The 17876-nt window shown below is 46.2% G+C and overlaps 1 protein-coding gene and 3 non-coding genes across 4 annotated transcripts; all 4 read left to right on the top strand.

Moving 5' to 3' along the window:
• Nucleotides 1-6747: 6747 nt before the first annotated feature.
• LOC119303374 (elongation factor 1-alpha-like) lies at nt 6748-9826 on the top strand. Its single transcript, XM_037580501.1, has 3 exons — nt 6748-6849; nt 7610-8079; nt 8701-9826. The coding sequence occupies exons 2-3, from the start codon at nt 7618-7620 to the stop codon at nt 9580-9582; spliced, it is 1344 nt and encodes a 447-aa protein (XP_037436398.1). The 5' UTR covers nt 6748-6849; nt 7610-7617; the 3' UTR covers nt 9583-9826.
• A 712-nt stretch (nt 9827-10538) lies between these two features.
• LOC119304579 lies at nt 10539-10631 on the top strand. The gene has a single exon (XR_005148364.1). It is a non-coding gene; the product is annotated as a small nucleolar RNA Z221/R21b (small nucleolar RNA).
• A 360-nt stretch (nt 10632-10991) lies between these two features.
• LOC119304581 lies at nt 10992-11082 on the top strand. The gene has a single exon (XR_005148366.1). It is a non-coding gene; the product is annotated as a small nucleolar RNA Z221/R21b (small nucleolar RNA).
• A 491-nt stretch (nt 11083-11573) lies between these two features.
• LOC119304580 lies at nt 11574-11667 on the top strand. Its single transcript, XR_005148365.1, has one exon. It is a non-coding gene; the product is annotated as a small nucleolar RNA Z221/R21b (small nucleolar RNA).
• The last annotated feature ends 6209 nt before the right edge of the window (nt 11668-17876 follow it).

Here is a 17876-nt window from a genome sequence, read left to right as displayed (position 1 = left end):
CCCTGCCGTCGTCGCCGACGGCCGGCTGCACCAGCCGCGCCGCTCGGCCCCGCTGCCGGCCGCACCTCTCCCGGTCGCATCGCCGCCTTCACCTCGCCCCGCCTCCTCCTTCAGTCGCACCCGACCACCAGAGCCCGAGCCACCCCTGGTGCCATGCATGCCCAGGGCCGCACGCTCTAGCGCCCGCACGTGCGCCCCGGGGTGGAGCCCCGTTTAGCTCCGCTCCCACAGCCCAGTAACCCGCCCCATTGCCTCCCCTGTGTCACTGACCGCAGGGCCCATGCCCCTGTTTTATATAAAAAAGATTAAAAAGAAATGAAAATAATTAGCTAATTAATTAACTTAACTGATGAGGTTTAATTAACCTAATCGTATAGTTAAACTAATTACCCACATTTAATTAACCGACAAATTAGTCTAATTGTTGTTAATTAGTTAACAGTCATTGACGAACGGGCCACATCTGCTAGTTTGACCGATCAACGGTCAGAGTTGACCACTGATGTCAGGCTGACATCATGCTGACATCGTAATTGTATTTTCTAAATTAATTAATTCTGTTAATCCGAAAGATGGTTTAAATCTTTAAAAATTAATACAAAATAATCCGTAGTTCAGATGAAAAAACTTTGTACATGAAAGTTGCTCAGAATGACGAGACGAATCCAAATACGCAGCCCGTTTGTCCGCCACACATCCCTAGCATAGTGAACACACAACTTTCCCCCTCCGGTTCTTCTGTCTGAAAACACGAAACACTGGGAATACTTTCTCGGATGTTTCCCCCCTTCGCCGGTATCACCTATCCCTGCGTTAGGTCACCCCTAACACAACGTATTGTCGCGTCTTGCTTTGTGTTACATTTGATTGCTCTGTTATTTATTGTGTTCCCCCTCCGTTACTTCTTTTTGGTAGACTCCGAGACTACTGCCGATGTTCGTGTGTTCGACTACATTGAAGATGACCCCTCGTTGCCAGAGCAAGCAGGCAAGCCCCCCTGATCACCAGATATCGCCTACTCTTCTCTCTACTGCTTGCATTAGAGTAGTGTAGCATGTTACTGCTTTCTGTTAATCCTATTCTGATGCATAGCATGTCATTGTTGTTACAGCTGTTTGATACCTTACCTGCAATCCTAAATGCTTAGTATAGGATGCTAGTTCATCATTAGTGGCCCTACATTCTTGTCTGTCTGCCATGCTATACTATCAGGTCGTGACCACTCGAGAGGTGATCACGGGTATATATTATATACTTTATACATATTACATGTTGTGACTAAAGTCGGGTCGGCTCGTTGAGTACCTACAAGTGATTCCGATGTTGGGGGTTGAAGGGGCAAGTGGTTCCACCCAAGTAGTGGGGGCCTGGGTTCCCGATGACCCCCGACTGTTACTTTGAGGCAGAGCGACAGGGCAGGTTGAGACCACCTAAGAGAGAGGTGGGCCTGGCCCTGGTCGGCGTCCGTGGATAATTCAATTAACACGCTTAACGAGATTTGGGTATTTGATCTGAGTCTGGCCACTGGCCTATACACACTAACCAACTACGCGGGAACAGTTGTGGGCACTCGACGTCGCGATATCAGCCGAAGCCTTCGTGACATCATCGACTGAGCGGTGCGCACCGGGTTGGACTGGAACGCCTGCTCTTGTATAAGGGAGGCTAGGTTGCTCGCCGGCCACGTACGCAACGTGCAGGTGTGCAATGGGTGATGGGCCCAGACCCCTGCACCATAGGATTTAGACCGGCGTGCTGACCTCTCCGTTGTGCCTAGGTAGGGCTGCGATGTGTTGATCTACCAAGGCCGGGCATGACCCAGAAAAGTGTGTCCGGGCAAAGGGGATCGAGTGTGTTGGGAATGTGGTGCACCCCTGCAGGGAAGTTTATCTATTCGAATAGTCGTGTCCCTCGGTAAAAGGACGACCCGGAGTTGTACCTTGACCTTATGACAACTAGAACCGTATACTTAATAAAACACACCCTTCCAAGTGCCAGATACAACCGGTGATCGCTCTCTCACAGGGGGACAAGGGGAGGATCACCGGGTAGGATTATGCTATGCGATGATACTTGGTTAACTTACCATCTACTCTCTTCTACTGCTTCAAGATGGAGGCTGTCAGAAGCGTAGTCTTCGATAGGACTAGCTATCCCTCTCTTATTCTGACATTCTGTAGTTCAGTCCACACATACTACCCATTTCATTGATACCAATGCATATGTAGTGTAGATCCTTGCGTGCGAGTACTTTGGATGAGTACTCACGGTATGATGGAGTCTAGGAGCCAGAGGATCCCGAGGATGATTCTACGTGGAGTTCGACTTCGAGGAGTAGCTAGGTGGTCCCAGGCAGGAGGCCTTGCCTTTTCGATCGTTACTACTTTTGTGCTAGCCTTCTTAAGGCAAACTTGTTTAACCTATGTCTGTACTCAGATATTATTGCTTCCGCTGACTCTTGTGTATTCGAGCTTATGTATTCGAGCCCTCGAGGCCCCTGGCTTGTAATATAAAGCTTGTATTATTTTAATTTGTGTCTAGAGTTGTGTTGTGATATCTTCCCGTGAGTCCTTGATATTGATCGTACACATTTGCGTGTATGGTCAAATCGGGGGCGTCACATACATATCATCAAAATATTGAACGAATACCAAATTCACATGATTACTTATGACAATACTTTTCCCATGTCCTCCAGAACAAAAGTAACTACTCACAAATCATATTCATGTTCAAGATCAGAGGGGTATGGAATAGCATTAAGGATTTGAACATTTGATCTTCCACCAAATAAACCAATTATCATCAACTACAAGATGTAAGCAACACTACTAGCAACCCATAGGTACCAATTTGAGGTTTTGATGCAAAGATTGATTACAAGAGATGAACTAGAGTTTGAGATGAGATGGTGCTGGTGAAGATTTATAATGAATATTGGTCCTCCCATGATGAGAGTGTTGTTGGTGATGTTGATGGCTTCGATTTCCCCCTCCTAGAAGGAAGTATCCCCGGAGGAATCGCTCCGCTGGAGAGCAAAAGTGCTCCTGCCCAAGTTCCGCCTCGAGTTGGCGGTGCTCCATTCCAAAAATCCTCTCTTTATTTTTGTAAGGCAAATGGGCTTATATACCATAAGATGGGCACCGGAGGCTGGCCAGGGGCCCCACAAGCCACCAGGGCGCCCCCTGGTGCCTCATGAGCACCTGGGTTGCCCCCTCTGGTATTTCTTTTCACAAATAATTTTTATTTATTCCAAAATAATTCTTCATGAAGTTTTAGCTCATTTGGAGATGTGCAGAATAGGTATCTCTAACATAGCCTTTTCAGGTCCAGAATTCTATGTACCGGCAATCACCCTCTTCATATAAATTTTGCAAATTAAGAGAGAAAATGCATTAGAATGGTACCATAAAGTATTATATTGATAAAAAACATTATAAATAACAATAGGAAAACATGATGCAAAATGGACGTATCGGCGGGCACCACGCTACCGTCCCTGGCTGGCTAGCTCGAAGCGTCTGTCACCCATCGTCCACATCCACGACTCGAGTGAGCTATCTGCGGCTCATCATCTACATCCCTGGCTCACGTGCATCCACCATTTGTTGTCCATGTCTAGTGATAAGAGTAAGCAGACATTCGTTGATGTAATGACGATTCCAAAACAAGCATTGAAGGATCATTGAAGCATACATCATGTAATTCGGGGCTACCCGAACTCAGAATATCAAGTATTTTAATTTGTGGGTTTCAGTTTCGTGGGAGATATTTCGGGTGTTGTTATAGAAAACCTATATTTTAGATAACCCAAGTTACTCAATCCAAAATTTTGGGTAAACCCTAACGCCACGGGGCTAACTGCAACTCCAACATGTAAATCTCCCCTTAGCAATGTGTTTGGTTCGAGGAAATTAGAGATGGGGAATGGGAGTTGAGACGTGAGAAGATTAGAAGTCCTTACTTAGAGGGAATGCTAGTTTAAGTGAAAAGGGACGAGAGTTGAGAGAGCCTATTCTCACATATTTCTTTACATGGGGTATCCTGTTAATCCATGGGCAAAGTTCCAACTCATGCTAATTCCCATCATATAAAAAACGGGTGAACGGGAGTAAAAGTCTACTTCCCATGTCCAATCCTTAAACAAACCCGCTCCTGCAAACACACATTCCCCTGCCCCAGTGATTACCAAACATGTTGTAAAAGTTGTTTTACGGCATGACCATAGAATATAGGGGAAGTTGTCACATAGCTACTTTTCCCAGTTCGTGTACAACCTTTTCTCCTAAAATAACATTTCCTATTTCCCACTAAACATCGTTGGGCCCGGCAAGTCAGTGACACAACGCTGGAAGGTGTGGCGACGGCTGCCGGAGCAGTTAGGCGGCACGACAGGGGAGGTGCGGCAGCAACACCATGAATGGTTGAAGGGGTGGGGCAGGGCGACAATGCAGGGCGTGTGCTGTGAACTTTCAGGCGGTTTTTAGAGCATCTCTAACAGATCCCTTAAAAAGGCCAAACCTATAAAATTCCGGCGGATTTATGGTCCTGGACCAATGTTGTGTCCAGAACAGACCCTGTAAAAGTTCGATGAACCATAAACGTTTTACAGGCCACCAAAAACGCGAGCCTCCGCCCCTACTTATACAGGTCTGAGAGGACAATATACAAGCCATGAACTGGGTCCTTCTGCTGCCCTCTCCTCCCGCGGCGCCGGCCGTACCACCCGTCTCCAGCCATCGATTTCTCCCAGCTCCAACTAAATTCTGCATTGTAGAAGGATCGAGCGCGTGCTTGCTGCCATAGCTGATCCCGTCAACGCGGGAGAGAGGAACGGGATGCGGCGGCCCCGTGACACCGGCGGCTCCGTATTTGGCAGCTACGCGGATGGGAGCTAGCTAGCTCCTAGGTCGATCGATTAGAGCATCTCCACTCGCCCCCAACAGGCCCCCAAGCCCCCTTTTTATCGCCGATGTGAAAAAATGGCCCAGTCGCGCCCCCAGAAGCCCATTTTTCGCCGGTTAGGGCCGAATTTGGCGCCGGCGGACCCAGACCGAACCCGACGCACTGGGGGCGCCGGGCGAAACAATTTTGGTGCGAATCATGTGGACCAGCCGAGTCAGCGACTGGGCCAGCGACTGGGCGCCTTCGTCGTCCTCATCGCCTCGGTTTCCCGCGGGAATCAATGCGAAGACTGCCGCCGGTCAGCTTTCCATTGATTCCTCACGGGCGACGCAGTGAAGGCGTGTCGACACACGTCCCACCCCCTCCCGCCACGCGCACACACGGCTGCTGCCTGCTCGCCGCCCACTCGCTGCTATAAAAGCCGCCCCTCCCTCGCCGGTGGCCGCACACTCCCTCGCCACAACCCCTTTCCTTCTCTCACCGCCGACGCCCCTCTCGCCCTCTCGCCGCTGACACCCCTCTCCCCTCTCTCCCTCATCCACCATGGCCGAGCGCTACCCCAACAACGGAGCGGCGACCAATGGCTTCAGCATGTAGAAGGGCTCAAGGCGACGACGACGTAGTAGTAGTTTTTAGTTTGTTTTTAAATTATGTTTTTAGTTTGTACAAATATCAATGAACGCCTGAATTTTCTCCAAATTTGTGTCGTTTTGTATGAAGTTTGGCCGAATTTTGGCCGACTTTGGTTTTCAAAAAGCGGCGTCTGGGGCCAGCTCGGATCGGCGGTTGGAAAACCGACCGCCCCACGCCGATTTTATCGTCGGTTGACCCTCAGACGGTGCTATTTCAGGGGCTGAACGGCTGGAGATGCTCTTAGCTAGCTAGCAGCTAGCTCCTGAATCGATTCAAGTCGGCGCTAGCTAGCTTCTGGACCGATTCGAGCAGCGACGGCGACGCTGGGCGCTTTGTGCGAGCCGTCCTGAACGCTAGCGGCTCCGTATTTGGTCGCTTCGTGCGCCGTCCGCCGGTTTCATAGGAGCGAGCTTGCTAACCGTGGACACGGATGAGAGGAAGAAAAAGACGTTGAGAAGAATATACGTGAATATTTGGTTTTACAGTCTACGTTTAAGAGGTCTGCTCGCCGCAGCTCAAACCGATCCTTAAAATGCGTTTTTCGCGAACTAAAAACCACGTTTTGAGTTTCACGGGTTAAGGGGTCTACTAGAGATGCTTTTACCCGCCAAATTATATTGGAAGGACTATCTTCCCATATAGTTACGAAAAGGTGGGAGTGTTTTTACGGAATCCCGTATTTTTTTCTTCGAATTTATGGAAGCTGTTGCTGTTTTTTTTAACTCCCTATTTGAGATTTATGTGAGTTGGTTTAACGTTGCATGAGACTAGTACGGATTTGAGAATTTGGTTGATGGATCCGGGTTGTGTAGACGCAATTTTCATACACTGTCCGCGGGCGCATCCGGATGGACGGCCCATATGCTCTAAGTTTAATAAAAGGTCCTCCAGAGAACCAGAAGCATAATTAACCAATTATTATGAGCACACTATGGCACGATCTGAAGTGGGTGAGAAATGGGCATTATTTTACTGGTCCGGAGATGGAGATAATCGCAGAAAATACAGACAGCTGGAGCCAAGCCAAGCCAAACCCACTTCCCGGTAGGACCCGCCCACTGGATAGACGCGGAAAACTTGCGGCTCCCGAAACGTCTAGAAGCAGGCGCTCCGCGCGATGGAGATCCAACGGATCAGATCTCCCCCGACGGCGGCCCTCGGACCCGGATCAGACGGCCAAGAAGAAACCCTAGCGCCCCTCGCCGCCCATATATAGAGCCACCCCTCTCGCCCTAACCCCTTCGTACCATTCCCCTCGCCCGCCGCCGCCGCCTCCTCCTCCTCCTCTCGGCTCCTTCTCCTTCCTTCCAGGTGAGCATCCCGATCCGCCCCCTTCCCCTGCTACGATGCGTCGTCTGTGGTCTCCGATGGCTTCAGATCTGTGGCTTTTTGTCTGTTTCGTGCTCCTTTCCGCGGTGATTCGTGCTGTTCTCGTACGTAGTTTGAAGGATTCGAGCATGCTTCTGTTTCGTATCCGTGCTCTGCCAGTAGATCGGGTTTTAGATTCTATTATGCGCTGATGCATGTTGTTCTCGTCCGTGGTTTGAAGGATGCACGCTTGCTTCTGTTTCGTAGCCGTAGTCTGTTGGTAGATCGGGTCGCAGGTGTTTATTTTGAGCTGATGCATGTGGTTCTCGTCCGTGGTCTGAAGGATTTTCTCCACGTGCTAGCTTTGTAGCCGTAAATCTACCTGTGGATCTAGTTTAGAATCTCTTTATGTACTGATGCGCTCATGCTGTAGCCTTGATATGTATGATTTCTCTGGTATATGGTGTTAGCGAGGACATGTTGCTCATGACGTCGTCAGATTTGTGTTCTACTTATGTTTGGTTCTAGGATCTGCTGTGAGTCGTGAGTAGAATATATGATTTCCCGTCTGCAGTCTTGGTACATATGTTCTGCCATGCATGTTTTTGTTCAATGCAAGGTTTATTGGATCTAACTTGCCTTCTGTCTGATTGGCTTGAGTGTCACCTTTTCCTATTAAGGCCATTTCATTTGCTAAGCATGATGGCTCCTAAATTCTGTTCTGCATCTTCTGTTCTGACACCTGTTTACTCTGGTCTTGCAGTTTCAGCCATGGGTAAGGAGAAGACTCACATCAACATCGTGGTCATTGGCCATGTCGACTCTGGCAAGTCGACCACCACTGGCCATCTGATCTACAAGCTTGGAGGTATCGACAAGCGTGTGATCGAGAGGTTCGAGAAGGAAGCCGCTGAGATGAACAAGAGGTCCTTCAAGTACGCCTGGGTGCTTGACAAGCTGAAGGCCGAGCGGGAGAGGGGTATCACCATTGATATTGCCCTGTGGAAGTTTGAGACCACCAAGTACTACTGCACCGTCATTGATGCCCCTGGTCACCGTGACTTCATCAAGAACATGATCACCGGTACCTCCCAGGCTGACTGTGCTGTGCTCATCATCGACTCCACCACTGGTGGTTTTGAGGCTGGTATCTCGAAAGACGGCCAGACCCGTGAGCACGCCCTCCTTGCTTTCACTCTTGGAGTGAAGCAGATGATCTGCTGCTGCAACAAGGTATACTTGCTATTAACCTTTCAATGCTTGTTCTTATGTGTAGCCATATGATGTGTTTACTGTTTTGCTATCCACTTTGATTGAGAATTACTTGATGACTGTCCATGTTAAGTAGTACAGAAACTCCATGTGAACTGGCTGCCATTTATTTAGGTTTGTGATTATAACATATGTTGCTCATTTGGTTAGTTACATCTTAATTCACAGTACTACCACTATTTTGCTATATACTTCAGAATCAGTAAAATGCACATGTTCACAAGTAGTACTGAATTGCCAGTGTCAATCCTGGTTGTTTCATAGCATTTCTTCACTGAGTATGAGTAGGTCACTAGAGGAGATTTCTTAGCATTACTTCACTAAGTGGGATCTTCATTTGGTACCGACTTTGTTATATATTGCTACCTCTGATTGAACTGTAAAATTGTCTTCTACTTAGTTATGGAGGTTGTAATTTAAAAACTAAATAGTTTGTTTGCCTATTATACTTGTTCTGTGGAACTTGCATTGTATGATAGATGTGCTGCTAAACACACTTCTTGTTATTGTTACATGCTAGTGATTTACTAGTTCACCATATCTGTTTTAATCTGATGTGATTGTTCTTATGATCTGTCACAGATGGATGCCACCACTCCCAAGTACTCGAAGGCCCGTTATGAGGAAATCGTCAAGGAAGTCTCTTCGTACCTGAAGAAGGTCGGCTACAACCCTGAGAAGGTTCCCTTCGTTCCCATCTCTGGGTTTGAGGGTGACAACATGATTGAGAGGTCCACCAACCTTGACTGGTACAAGGGCCCTACCCTTCTTGAGGCTCTTGACCAGATCAATGAGCCCAAGAGGCCCTCAGACAAGCCCCTGCGTCTTCCCCTTCAGGATGTTTACAAGATTGGTGGCATTGGAACTGTGCCTGTTGGACGCGTTGAGACTGGTGTCATCAAGCCTGGTATGGTTGTTACCTTTGGCCCCACTGGTCTGACAACTGAGGTCAAGTCCGTTGAGATGCACCACGAGTCCCTCCTGGAGGCGCTTCCTGGTGACAATGTCGGCTTCAACGTGAAGAACGTTGCTGTCAAGGATCTTAAGCGTGGGTTTGTTGCATCCAACTCCAAGGATGACCCTGCCAAGGAGGCAGCCAACTTCACCTCTCAGGTCATCATCATGAACCACCCTGGTCAGATCGGCAACGGCTACGCCCCAGTGCTGGACTGCCACACCTCCCACATTGCTGTCAAGTTTGCTGAGCTGGTGACCAAGATTGACAGGCGATCTGGTAAGGAGATTGAGGCTGCGCCCAAGTTCCTGAAGAACGGTGACGCTGGTATTGTGAAGATGATTCCCACCAAGCCCATGGTTGTGGAGACCTTCGCCACCTACCCTCCTCTTGGCCGCTTCGCTGTGCGTGACATGAGACAAACGGTTGCTGTTGGTGTCATCAAGGGCGTTGAGAAGAAGGACCCCACCGGCGCCAAGGTTACCAAGGCTGCCATCAAGAAGAAATGAGTGCTCTGGTGTCTGCCATCGAGTTATCTAGCAGAAGTTTTAGTGTCAAGTCTTTTTTGGAGAATCTTAGTGTATGTTAAGTGGTGTTCCTGGGCGTTGTTGCACTTCGACTCCTGCACCTGTGTGCGAGCTATGATGTGTCGTTTAAATACTCTATTTCGATTCCATTATTGTGCTCTTATCCCATTTGTGGTTTTGTCTGCCTGTGTTGAATGCTCTTAATAGATGGATATGATTACCTGCTTTCCCGTTGCAATTTCACTCTGCTATCATGCTGGGGTGAATACTGCTTTGTGATGATGAGCTTGTTTCCTGCCATTTGATTTTGTGTGTGCCTCTCTCACCTTGGGCTTCTTGAGGTCGACCTTTCTCAAAGTTGCCCAGTCAGAGGCGCATAGTGATTCGTTAGTTCTGGCCTTGTGCTTCAGGTGCATCTCAGTTTTGGCAACTTGAGATGCCACATTGTTTTTGGCTATGCTTCCATTGTCTTGACTTTGTGCTTATCTCAAAACATTTCTGCTCATTGCCTTTTGATTATAGTGTTAGAGTTGAGTTCTGAAAATTTAATTTTTGGCATGCTTATTTTGGCTGCAAGTTCAAGCCCCCTGTTTCAGGGAGAATGAAGCAGAGACTTTGTATAATATTGTGCTGCTTATTGCCCAGTGATTTTAGTAGTATGGTTGAATTCAGGTGCTTGATTTATTTACTTAGCAACTGCCTTTGTTGCATGCCATCTTAAATTTGAATTACCTGTGGTTTTCCGATGATGATTCTGTCTGCAAAACAGATGCTCTGTGGACTCAAGCCCCCTTTTCAGGGAGAACCGCTTGAGGAAGCAGATGTAAAATGACATCAAATGACAAATCTGAGGCATTCCATATTGCGCTTCCTAGTATTATAATGTCAATCGACAAATCTGCTGTATTCCATGACATTGTTCTCCCTGGTGAAGCAAAAGGCTATGATGAGAAAAGTCATGCACCACTCTGAAGAAATTTTTCTCTTTGTGCTGATAAAGCAAACTTACAACCCATTTTACATCTGAGCCACCTCATGGAGACCTACTTTCGTATTTTTTGTTTATTGTCTCGGCATAGATGTCTTCAGAAACTGTTTCCAGATTTAGCCATTGGGAAAATACTTTAGTTTTGAACAAGAGTCTTAAGATTAACTAGATCGGGGGAGTAATGTACAGAACCAGATGACGAGGGTTGCCCAACATTTATCCTACCATGATGCGGACTGAAATTACATTGAGGTTAAATGATGGTTATATTTTCATTACTCCGTAATCTTGAATGGTATTTTTTTCCTATTGGTGGCTTTCTGAACCTCGTTTCATTACATCTGAATTACTTGTTCTGGGTTTATCATTCTGTCTGCAAAATGGATGCTCTGTGGAAGCAAAAAGGCTATGATGAGAAAAGTCATGAACCACTTTGAAGAGATTTATCTCTGTGCTGATAAACAAACTTTACAACCCATTGTAAATCTGAGCCACCTCATGGATACATATTTTGTATTTTCTGATTTTTTATCCTATATTTTCGACGTAGACGTCTATTTGTTTTTAGGAATTGTTTCCAGCTTTTGCCTTCAGGTAAATTCTGTAGTTTGAAAATAGAAGTCTTGAAGGTTAACTGGATTTTAGGGATAATGTACAGAAGCAGATGATGAGGGTAGCCTATGAGCGGTCCTAAGATGATGCTTACTGAAATTACATTAAGGTCAGATACATTTGCCGCTGATGGGTCCTCTTTCCGATCCCCCTTCCTAACTTCTTCTTATTTCCAACCCCCTAATCCTGAACGGATTTCTCCTTCCTATTTTGAATGGGTCAGTCTAAACATATGGAGTGCCCTCATCTGATACCTGTGTTTTCCCCCTCTGCAGCTCAGTATCTGGTTTCGTGAACCTTGTTGCATTTCATCTGAATTAGTTGGTTTTCCGATGATGATTCTGTCTGCAAATGGATGCTCTGTGGAAGCAAAAGGCTATGATGAGAAAAGTCATGCACCACTCTGAAGAGATTTTTATCTCTTTGTGCTGATAAAGAAACTTACAACCCATTTGACATCTGAGCCGCCTCAAGGATAAATACTTGTATTTTCAAATTTGTTTGTCTGCAAATTTTGCCATAGACATCAAGTGTTTTTTGAGAAAATGTTTCCAGCTGGGTTGCCTGTGAGCGATCCTACCAAGATGCGGACTGTATTATGTTGAGTTGAAAGGATTTGCTGCTGATGGTTCTTCCCAATCCTTCCTGTGTCTTTTAACAGATTCCGCCTTGTTCTATTTGTTGATACATTTTTTTCTGCATCTTTTGTGAACTGTGTTGCATCACAAGACAGCAGCTTTACCACTGCGCCAAGGCTCTCCTTCTTGCCAATGATGTTTTTGTCTGCAAAATGGATGCTCGAGCCCCTGTTAAAGGGAGAACCTCTCGAGAAAATGACAACAATCGACAAACCTGAGGCATTGTGTAAAACAAAAATCATTTACTGGAGCTTGTATTTTTGTTGCTTAATGTTGTATATATTGCTTGACGAAGTGTTTCATCTGTCCAGTTTATATATGGGCGCTGATCTGCGCTGGCGCACCGGCCCAAATTTGGGCCGGTCGCATCCGCGCCGTACGATGCAAGGCATCTCGTCCGCCAGATCAGCTTCCCCGCTTCGTTCCCCACCCATCGTTTCGAGCGAGTAGGAGAAAAATTCCCCTCGCCCCATCAAATCGACCCGCCCACCACGCAGGTCGCCGCCCCCGCCGCGGGTCGGAGTTCGTCGTCGCCGCGTCTCCACTCCCCCCCCCTCCCTTGTCTCCCCCATGTCCATGCTCAGTGACCATGCACCTCCTCCTTCCCCCCAATCCTTTGCATGCTTCTACTGCAGTGCCAGCCAACTCGCCGGCGGTAGCCCGACGACGCCCCCACAGTTGCAACTCTGAATGTGGTGCCCAAAAAGACAGAACATGGTGGAAGCAAAAATAATGATAGGATCTAGCAAAAACAGAACATGGTGGAAGTAAAAAAGTAGACTCAGCTGGGGATTCAGTGGTCAATTGTAGCAAAAAAGTAGACTAGTTTCAGCAGAAGAAACAATGATTGTAGCAAAATTAAGCACGAGATTCAGTGGTTGATCGTAGCAAAAAAGTAGACTAATTTTAGCAAAAAAGACAATGGTTGTAGCAAAATTAAGCAATTTAGAACCGTAGGATCTCCTTCCTTCTTCCGATGTGTCTTCTTCCCTGGGAAGCAGCCCCATAGCGCCGCCATAGATGAGCGATGCGCCCGGCCTAGAAGCATTGCCTGGCACGTCTCGTTGGTCGCCGCCGGTGGCTGCCCTCACCACTAGACGGCAAGGGTCACCGCTGTCATCTTTGTTGAGAGAAAACCTATATCACTTTCATTAGATGATTGTAGGCATTTATACAAGGAGAAGGGATGTGATGAAGAGGCATCCATTCGGGAGAGATGGCAGTTACAAGAGGAGACTTACCCCATAATTAACTCATGTTAATTAAACTCTAACACTCTCCCTAATCTACACAAAAAATCCATGGGTATTTGAACCCGAGTACCTGGCATGCTATAGTTCTTTTAGTCTCTTAAATCACCCTTGTTAAGAGGCGCACTCCGATACCATTGATGTCCAATAGCTTTGATAGTAATGGCTGGATCTACTAATACCCCGTCCATTGAGTATAACAGAGCAAACGATGGTATAGTAATGAACAAAAGAATGACACTTGGAAATATGGTCCGAATAATTTCGATAGTAGTTCCATGAACAATCCTTTGTGGGATTGGATTAGTTTGCTCGTTGAAATGCCATAAAGCGCGAACCAACATCCGTGATACGAAAACCAAAATAAGAATGAGGAAGAAAAATATATCGTGATGTAAGTCAATGATTCCTTGCATCATAGGTGTTGCTGCGTCTTGAGATCCTAATTGCCATGGTTCCGCAGCATCACAAAGAGCGATTGTGAGGAATCGACATGATAATGAACGAAGAATCATTGGAATTTCCCATCTTTTTCAGCTCTGCTCCCAAAAAGAGAAAGGAAAGGAGACTGATCTTGACGTCGGCGTTGGTTTTTCCAACGAAAAACAAGAACATTCTTTCACGAACTTCCATGACAAAATGCTAGTTGCCTCGTAACGCATACACTGGAGCGTTTGTCCCATCGACGAAGACTACTTACTATACGCGTTTTCTGAAGAGCAACAACGGAAAAAAAATAGGTGAACCTGGATACCATACTATTAAAGAGAAAGATACAGACTAACAAGAAATCAAGGACCTCGTGAGTACTACTTAGTCGGCCTCATCAATTAGTCATGCCAATGAGATATCAAGCCCTCGATTCCAACGGGGCTACGGACAAGAAAGGTCCTTTCGAGATTCTATTTCCCCTTGGGTCTATCAAGCTGAACAGTTCGTGGGGATATAAGAAGATCACACTTAGACAACTTTCTACACTACCTCTTTAATGATCCGGATTCCATGACGCATAATTCATCTGTCCATATATATTCCTAATTTCATATTCATCACCATTTCAAATCGGGCAAGGAGAAGTCGTCGTGTTGGTTCTAGGATGGAATGATCTTTTGATCCAAAGATGCCGGTGCTAAAACCTCTTGTGTCTCTTTTAATAGAACCGCGAAGGCAAGAGCATTGAGGAAGCAAGGATTCTCCCATAACTAATTAATGCGGGAAAAAAACAAGATTTTACTGAAAAAAGGTGCCTAACCCCGGGATTTTTCGATACTTTTCTTGAAATTGACTGGATTTGGAAGAAAATGCACTCAACCTAACAAATCCTGATCAATTCAAGTGGTTAGTTTAAGGGGGTACATGGGGCTGACGCCGAAGGAGATAGGAATGAAGTAGGGCGGGCAGCTACCTAGAGATTGGAATGCCCTATCGACAGGGAATGCTGGTACCACCTACGGTGCTTGATAGTCTTCAATCCAGACGGTCTCGAGAGTACCTTGACCCATAGCATAGGGCTTGATGTGGCTTTGGGGCTTCCCAAAAGGTAATAGAATAGGTAGTTCAGGCACCATCATCAATATGTTGCTGCTATTGAATCCGGTTTTGAATCAAGCAGCAAGAGTCCGACCTCAGGGTCCACCATAGAAAGGCATTCCTCAGTCCTAGAATAGCATGCATACGGGAGCCATATTCCAATCATGTGAGCAGACTTCTTCGATAAGCAAGCAGCTGTTCGCGTAGGCCCGGATACAGAGGAAAGGGAGGGGAAGGTATAGAAATCTATCAAAAGAGCACCTTAACGGCGATGCCTGGAAGGAATCCCTCTTATTTCAGTATATAGGACTTCTTGTCCGCGGGACCTAACTAACTACCCGATCGATGGAAAATAAGGGCAAGTCAATACCAGATCGCACTCAACAAAGTAAAACGGGATGAATTCAATCGCCAAGACCTGCCACTGGCTGATTCCATAAGCACAGAAAGAAGGGTTTACGAATAAAAAAAAAGCTGCTCATTAGGGTCTCTTTTCATATCCGGCTATGTGAAAACCCATGTACTCTTCTCTGAAACAGCGTACCTACCTTTTGCTTTTTCAGATAAGTAAATAAGCGGACCTCCTTTCCGGAGATCAAGTTTCTACTGGACTAACCACGGGTCTTGATCACAAAGTTCTAAGGTCAATTCTCTAATGAGAACAGACTCTGTCCACAAGGGCCATCAAGCCAACTATATGGAAGGACCCAGTCCCACATTCCCGCTCGTGTTCCGTTTTCCTTGTGGTTCCCGTAGTCGAAGCAGCTTAAAGAAGGTCAGGTTTGGAACTCGTGAGGGATGTTTCGTTGCATGTGGATCTTCCGCGCCTACTTTGTCCTAAATTTGGTCACCCATGCACTTTTCTAGTTAGGGCTCGACTGGGTCCTTTGATAATATAGGTAAGTCGGGCTTCTTTTTAAGCAATATAATGACTAGAATCTTGAGAGGATGACTACGTCCTTGAAGCTACAAAGTCCAACGAATGTTGAATCGACGCATGACGAAAACAAGGAAAAAGAAAAGGTGACTTCCGTTGACCAAGGAAATCGAAATGTATGTGCCGGTAGAACAAAGATACCATTAGGTGATAAATTGATGCTGCCTGCACGCATAGATTCAGGAGATGACAATTTTAGCTTCAATATGAGATGCCAATGATGCATTCAAAAAGGAATGAGTGCTGCCCGAGTCGACCAAGAAAAGAGGGTAACATCCAAATTATGGACTACTGAGCAAGCTAACTGAATGGAACGGAGTGCAGGAGATTTCTGATTAGCTTCAGCGGAGAGGACCCTTAGATCCGAAGCAGAGTCATCATGGTCCTGTAACATAGAATAGCCTGCAGCAGTACTCCGCGATAATTCCGCCATTTCCTGAACAACATGGAGTTGAACAGTAGCTTTACACTGACAATCCTTCGCCCAGCGCTCACCACAACCAATCCAGAGAACCTTCGCGCGCCGATAAGCCTTCAGTCTATCATAAGAAGAATACTTGAAACTTACACTTAGACACTTGAGTAACCAATCAAATCATACATCTTGTGGCATGCTCACCAATATTGACGTAAAGTGAGGTGATCAGGGTTGATGCTGTGATGCGAAGGGAAGGGGCCACTCAATTCAATTCAATGTCGTAATCCGACCTGGCTTCTCCTGTCCGCACTTGGGACAGATTGATACTCGTTTTTTGCTGGATTTGAACTTGCTTAAAAAGAAAGGACTCAGCTTCCGCAAAAGTGATCAATGGAGAAGCTCAAAAGTCTCAATCCACCACTAGCTATCATTCAAGTTTGCACTTTTCGAGCTCATCCTTACCTTTGCGCTTTAGCTGCTTGTTCCCACTAACCCATTTCATTTTCTTAGCTGGATCCTTCATAAAGTATCTCTTATCGCTTGTCCAGAGCCTGGATGTCAACCTTAGCCAGAGCCTGTATCTCATCAGTCTCCATCTGAGCCTCAATCGTGAACTGAAGATGATGCGCGGTCAGCGAGGAATGAATTCGAAAACCCGTACTTGGAGCATTATTGCACTTGGGATAAAGTAGATGTCGAAACAGCTTCTTCTTCAAGTTTGCTATCGTGAGGGATGTCTATGATAATATGCTCACTGCATATGAGTTAGTTCATTCCATGAGGTCGAGGAAAGGTTGAAACCATTTTAGAGCTAGGCGGGGTCTCTCAGATGCAGACTAACCCATTTCGACGTGAAGCATCGCATCGGCTTGTGATCCTAAATCTAGTGATTGATTATTGACTTGTCAAGGGCAGGTTGGTGTCTTAATGTGGAGGAATTCCGTACCTAAGATAAGAAGTTTCATTTCATGCCTACCGTAGTCCCTATTTTATTGGGCATAGTCCCCCTTACCTACTCCCGAGAGTAGAAAATCAACATTTATGTCGTTCTTAATAAGAAAGAGATGCTCGGGTAGCAAAGTTGCCTACCATTAGGTATTGTTTGAGCCCGTAACTTCCATTAGGAGAGGCATCCTCGCTCAGTTTCAACTGGTGGTTACTTAAGTTTCTTTTCTCTGCCGGATTGCGTTTCAAATTCAGACTTGTCTTTGTTAAACAATGCTTTCGGGTTGCCTAGACCAGAGAATTCAAGAAATAGAGACGCGCATTGCCTAATTGGTAGTTTATTTCCCACCATAGCTTCACTCAAGTGGAAATCCTTTGAATCGAACAAAAAGTTCGTAACCGCTAGGCTGCATCGTCCCCTTCAACCAGAATCATCTAGATTACAGATTTCATAACTGCATTTTGCAAGAAGAGAGTGCCTCCCATTCTCTGGAGTAACGATAATAATAACACTCCACGTCGCCTTCAGGCTTGGATCCATGCCTTGCATCTTCTTCTTTCTCAGAAAAGAACTCAGATCGTTCAGATTCTTTGCCAGGAGAGTCCCCGGCTTTCGAGCCCTACTCGTGGGAGTTGCTTTATCCATCATTGCTATTGGCATCTTGGCGTTAAACAATTCGTTTATATAAACACTTTTGACATAGCAGAATCCTTCTCAGGTTGATTTGTGTGCCACTCGTCATCAGACAGTGAAACGTCCGGTCTAGCCCTTAGCTGAGGGATCTTCACTCCTGTCCTGCCATCCATATCCGTGCCCACCCGAACCATGGGAAAGAAAGTTTGTCAGAAATTACTTGTACTTGAGGGCAATGATAAAGTGAAGAAAATTATAGAAACAATGAAATGAAGCTATGGCTCGAACTATTGGAGAAGCCACCATAGAATATATCCATGAGCT

The sequence above is a fragment of the Triticum dicoccoides genome, chromosome 5A (assembly GCF_002162155.2).
Source record: "Triticum dicoccoides isolate Atlit2015 ecotype Zavitan chromosome 5A, WEW_v2.0, whole genome shotgun sequence".
Classification (NCBI taxonomy): Eukaryota; Viridiplantae; Streptophyta; class Magnoliopsida; order Poales; family Poaceae; genus Triticum; species Triticum dicoccoides.
This window is presented reverse-complemented; position numbering and strand designations above follow the sequence as displayed.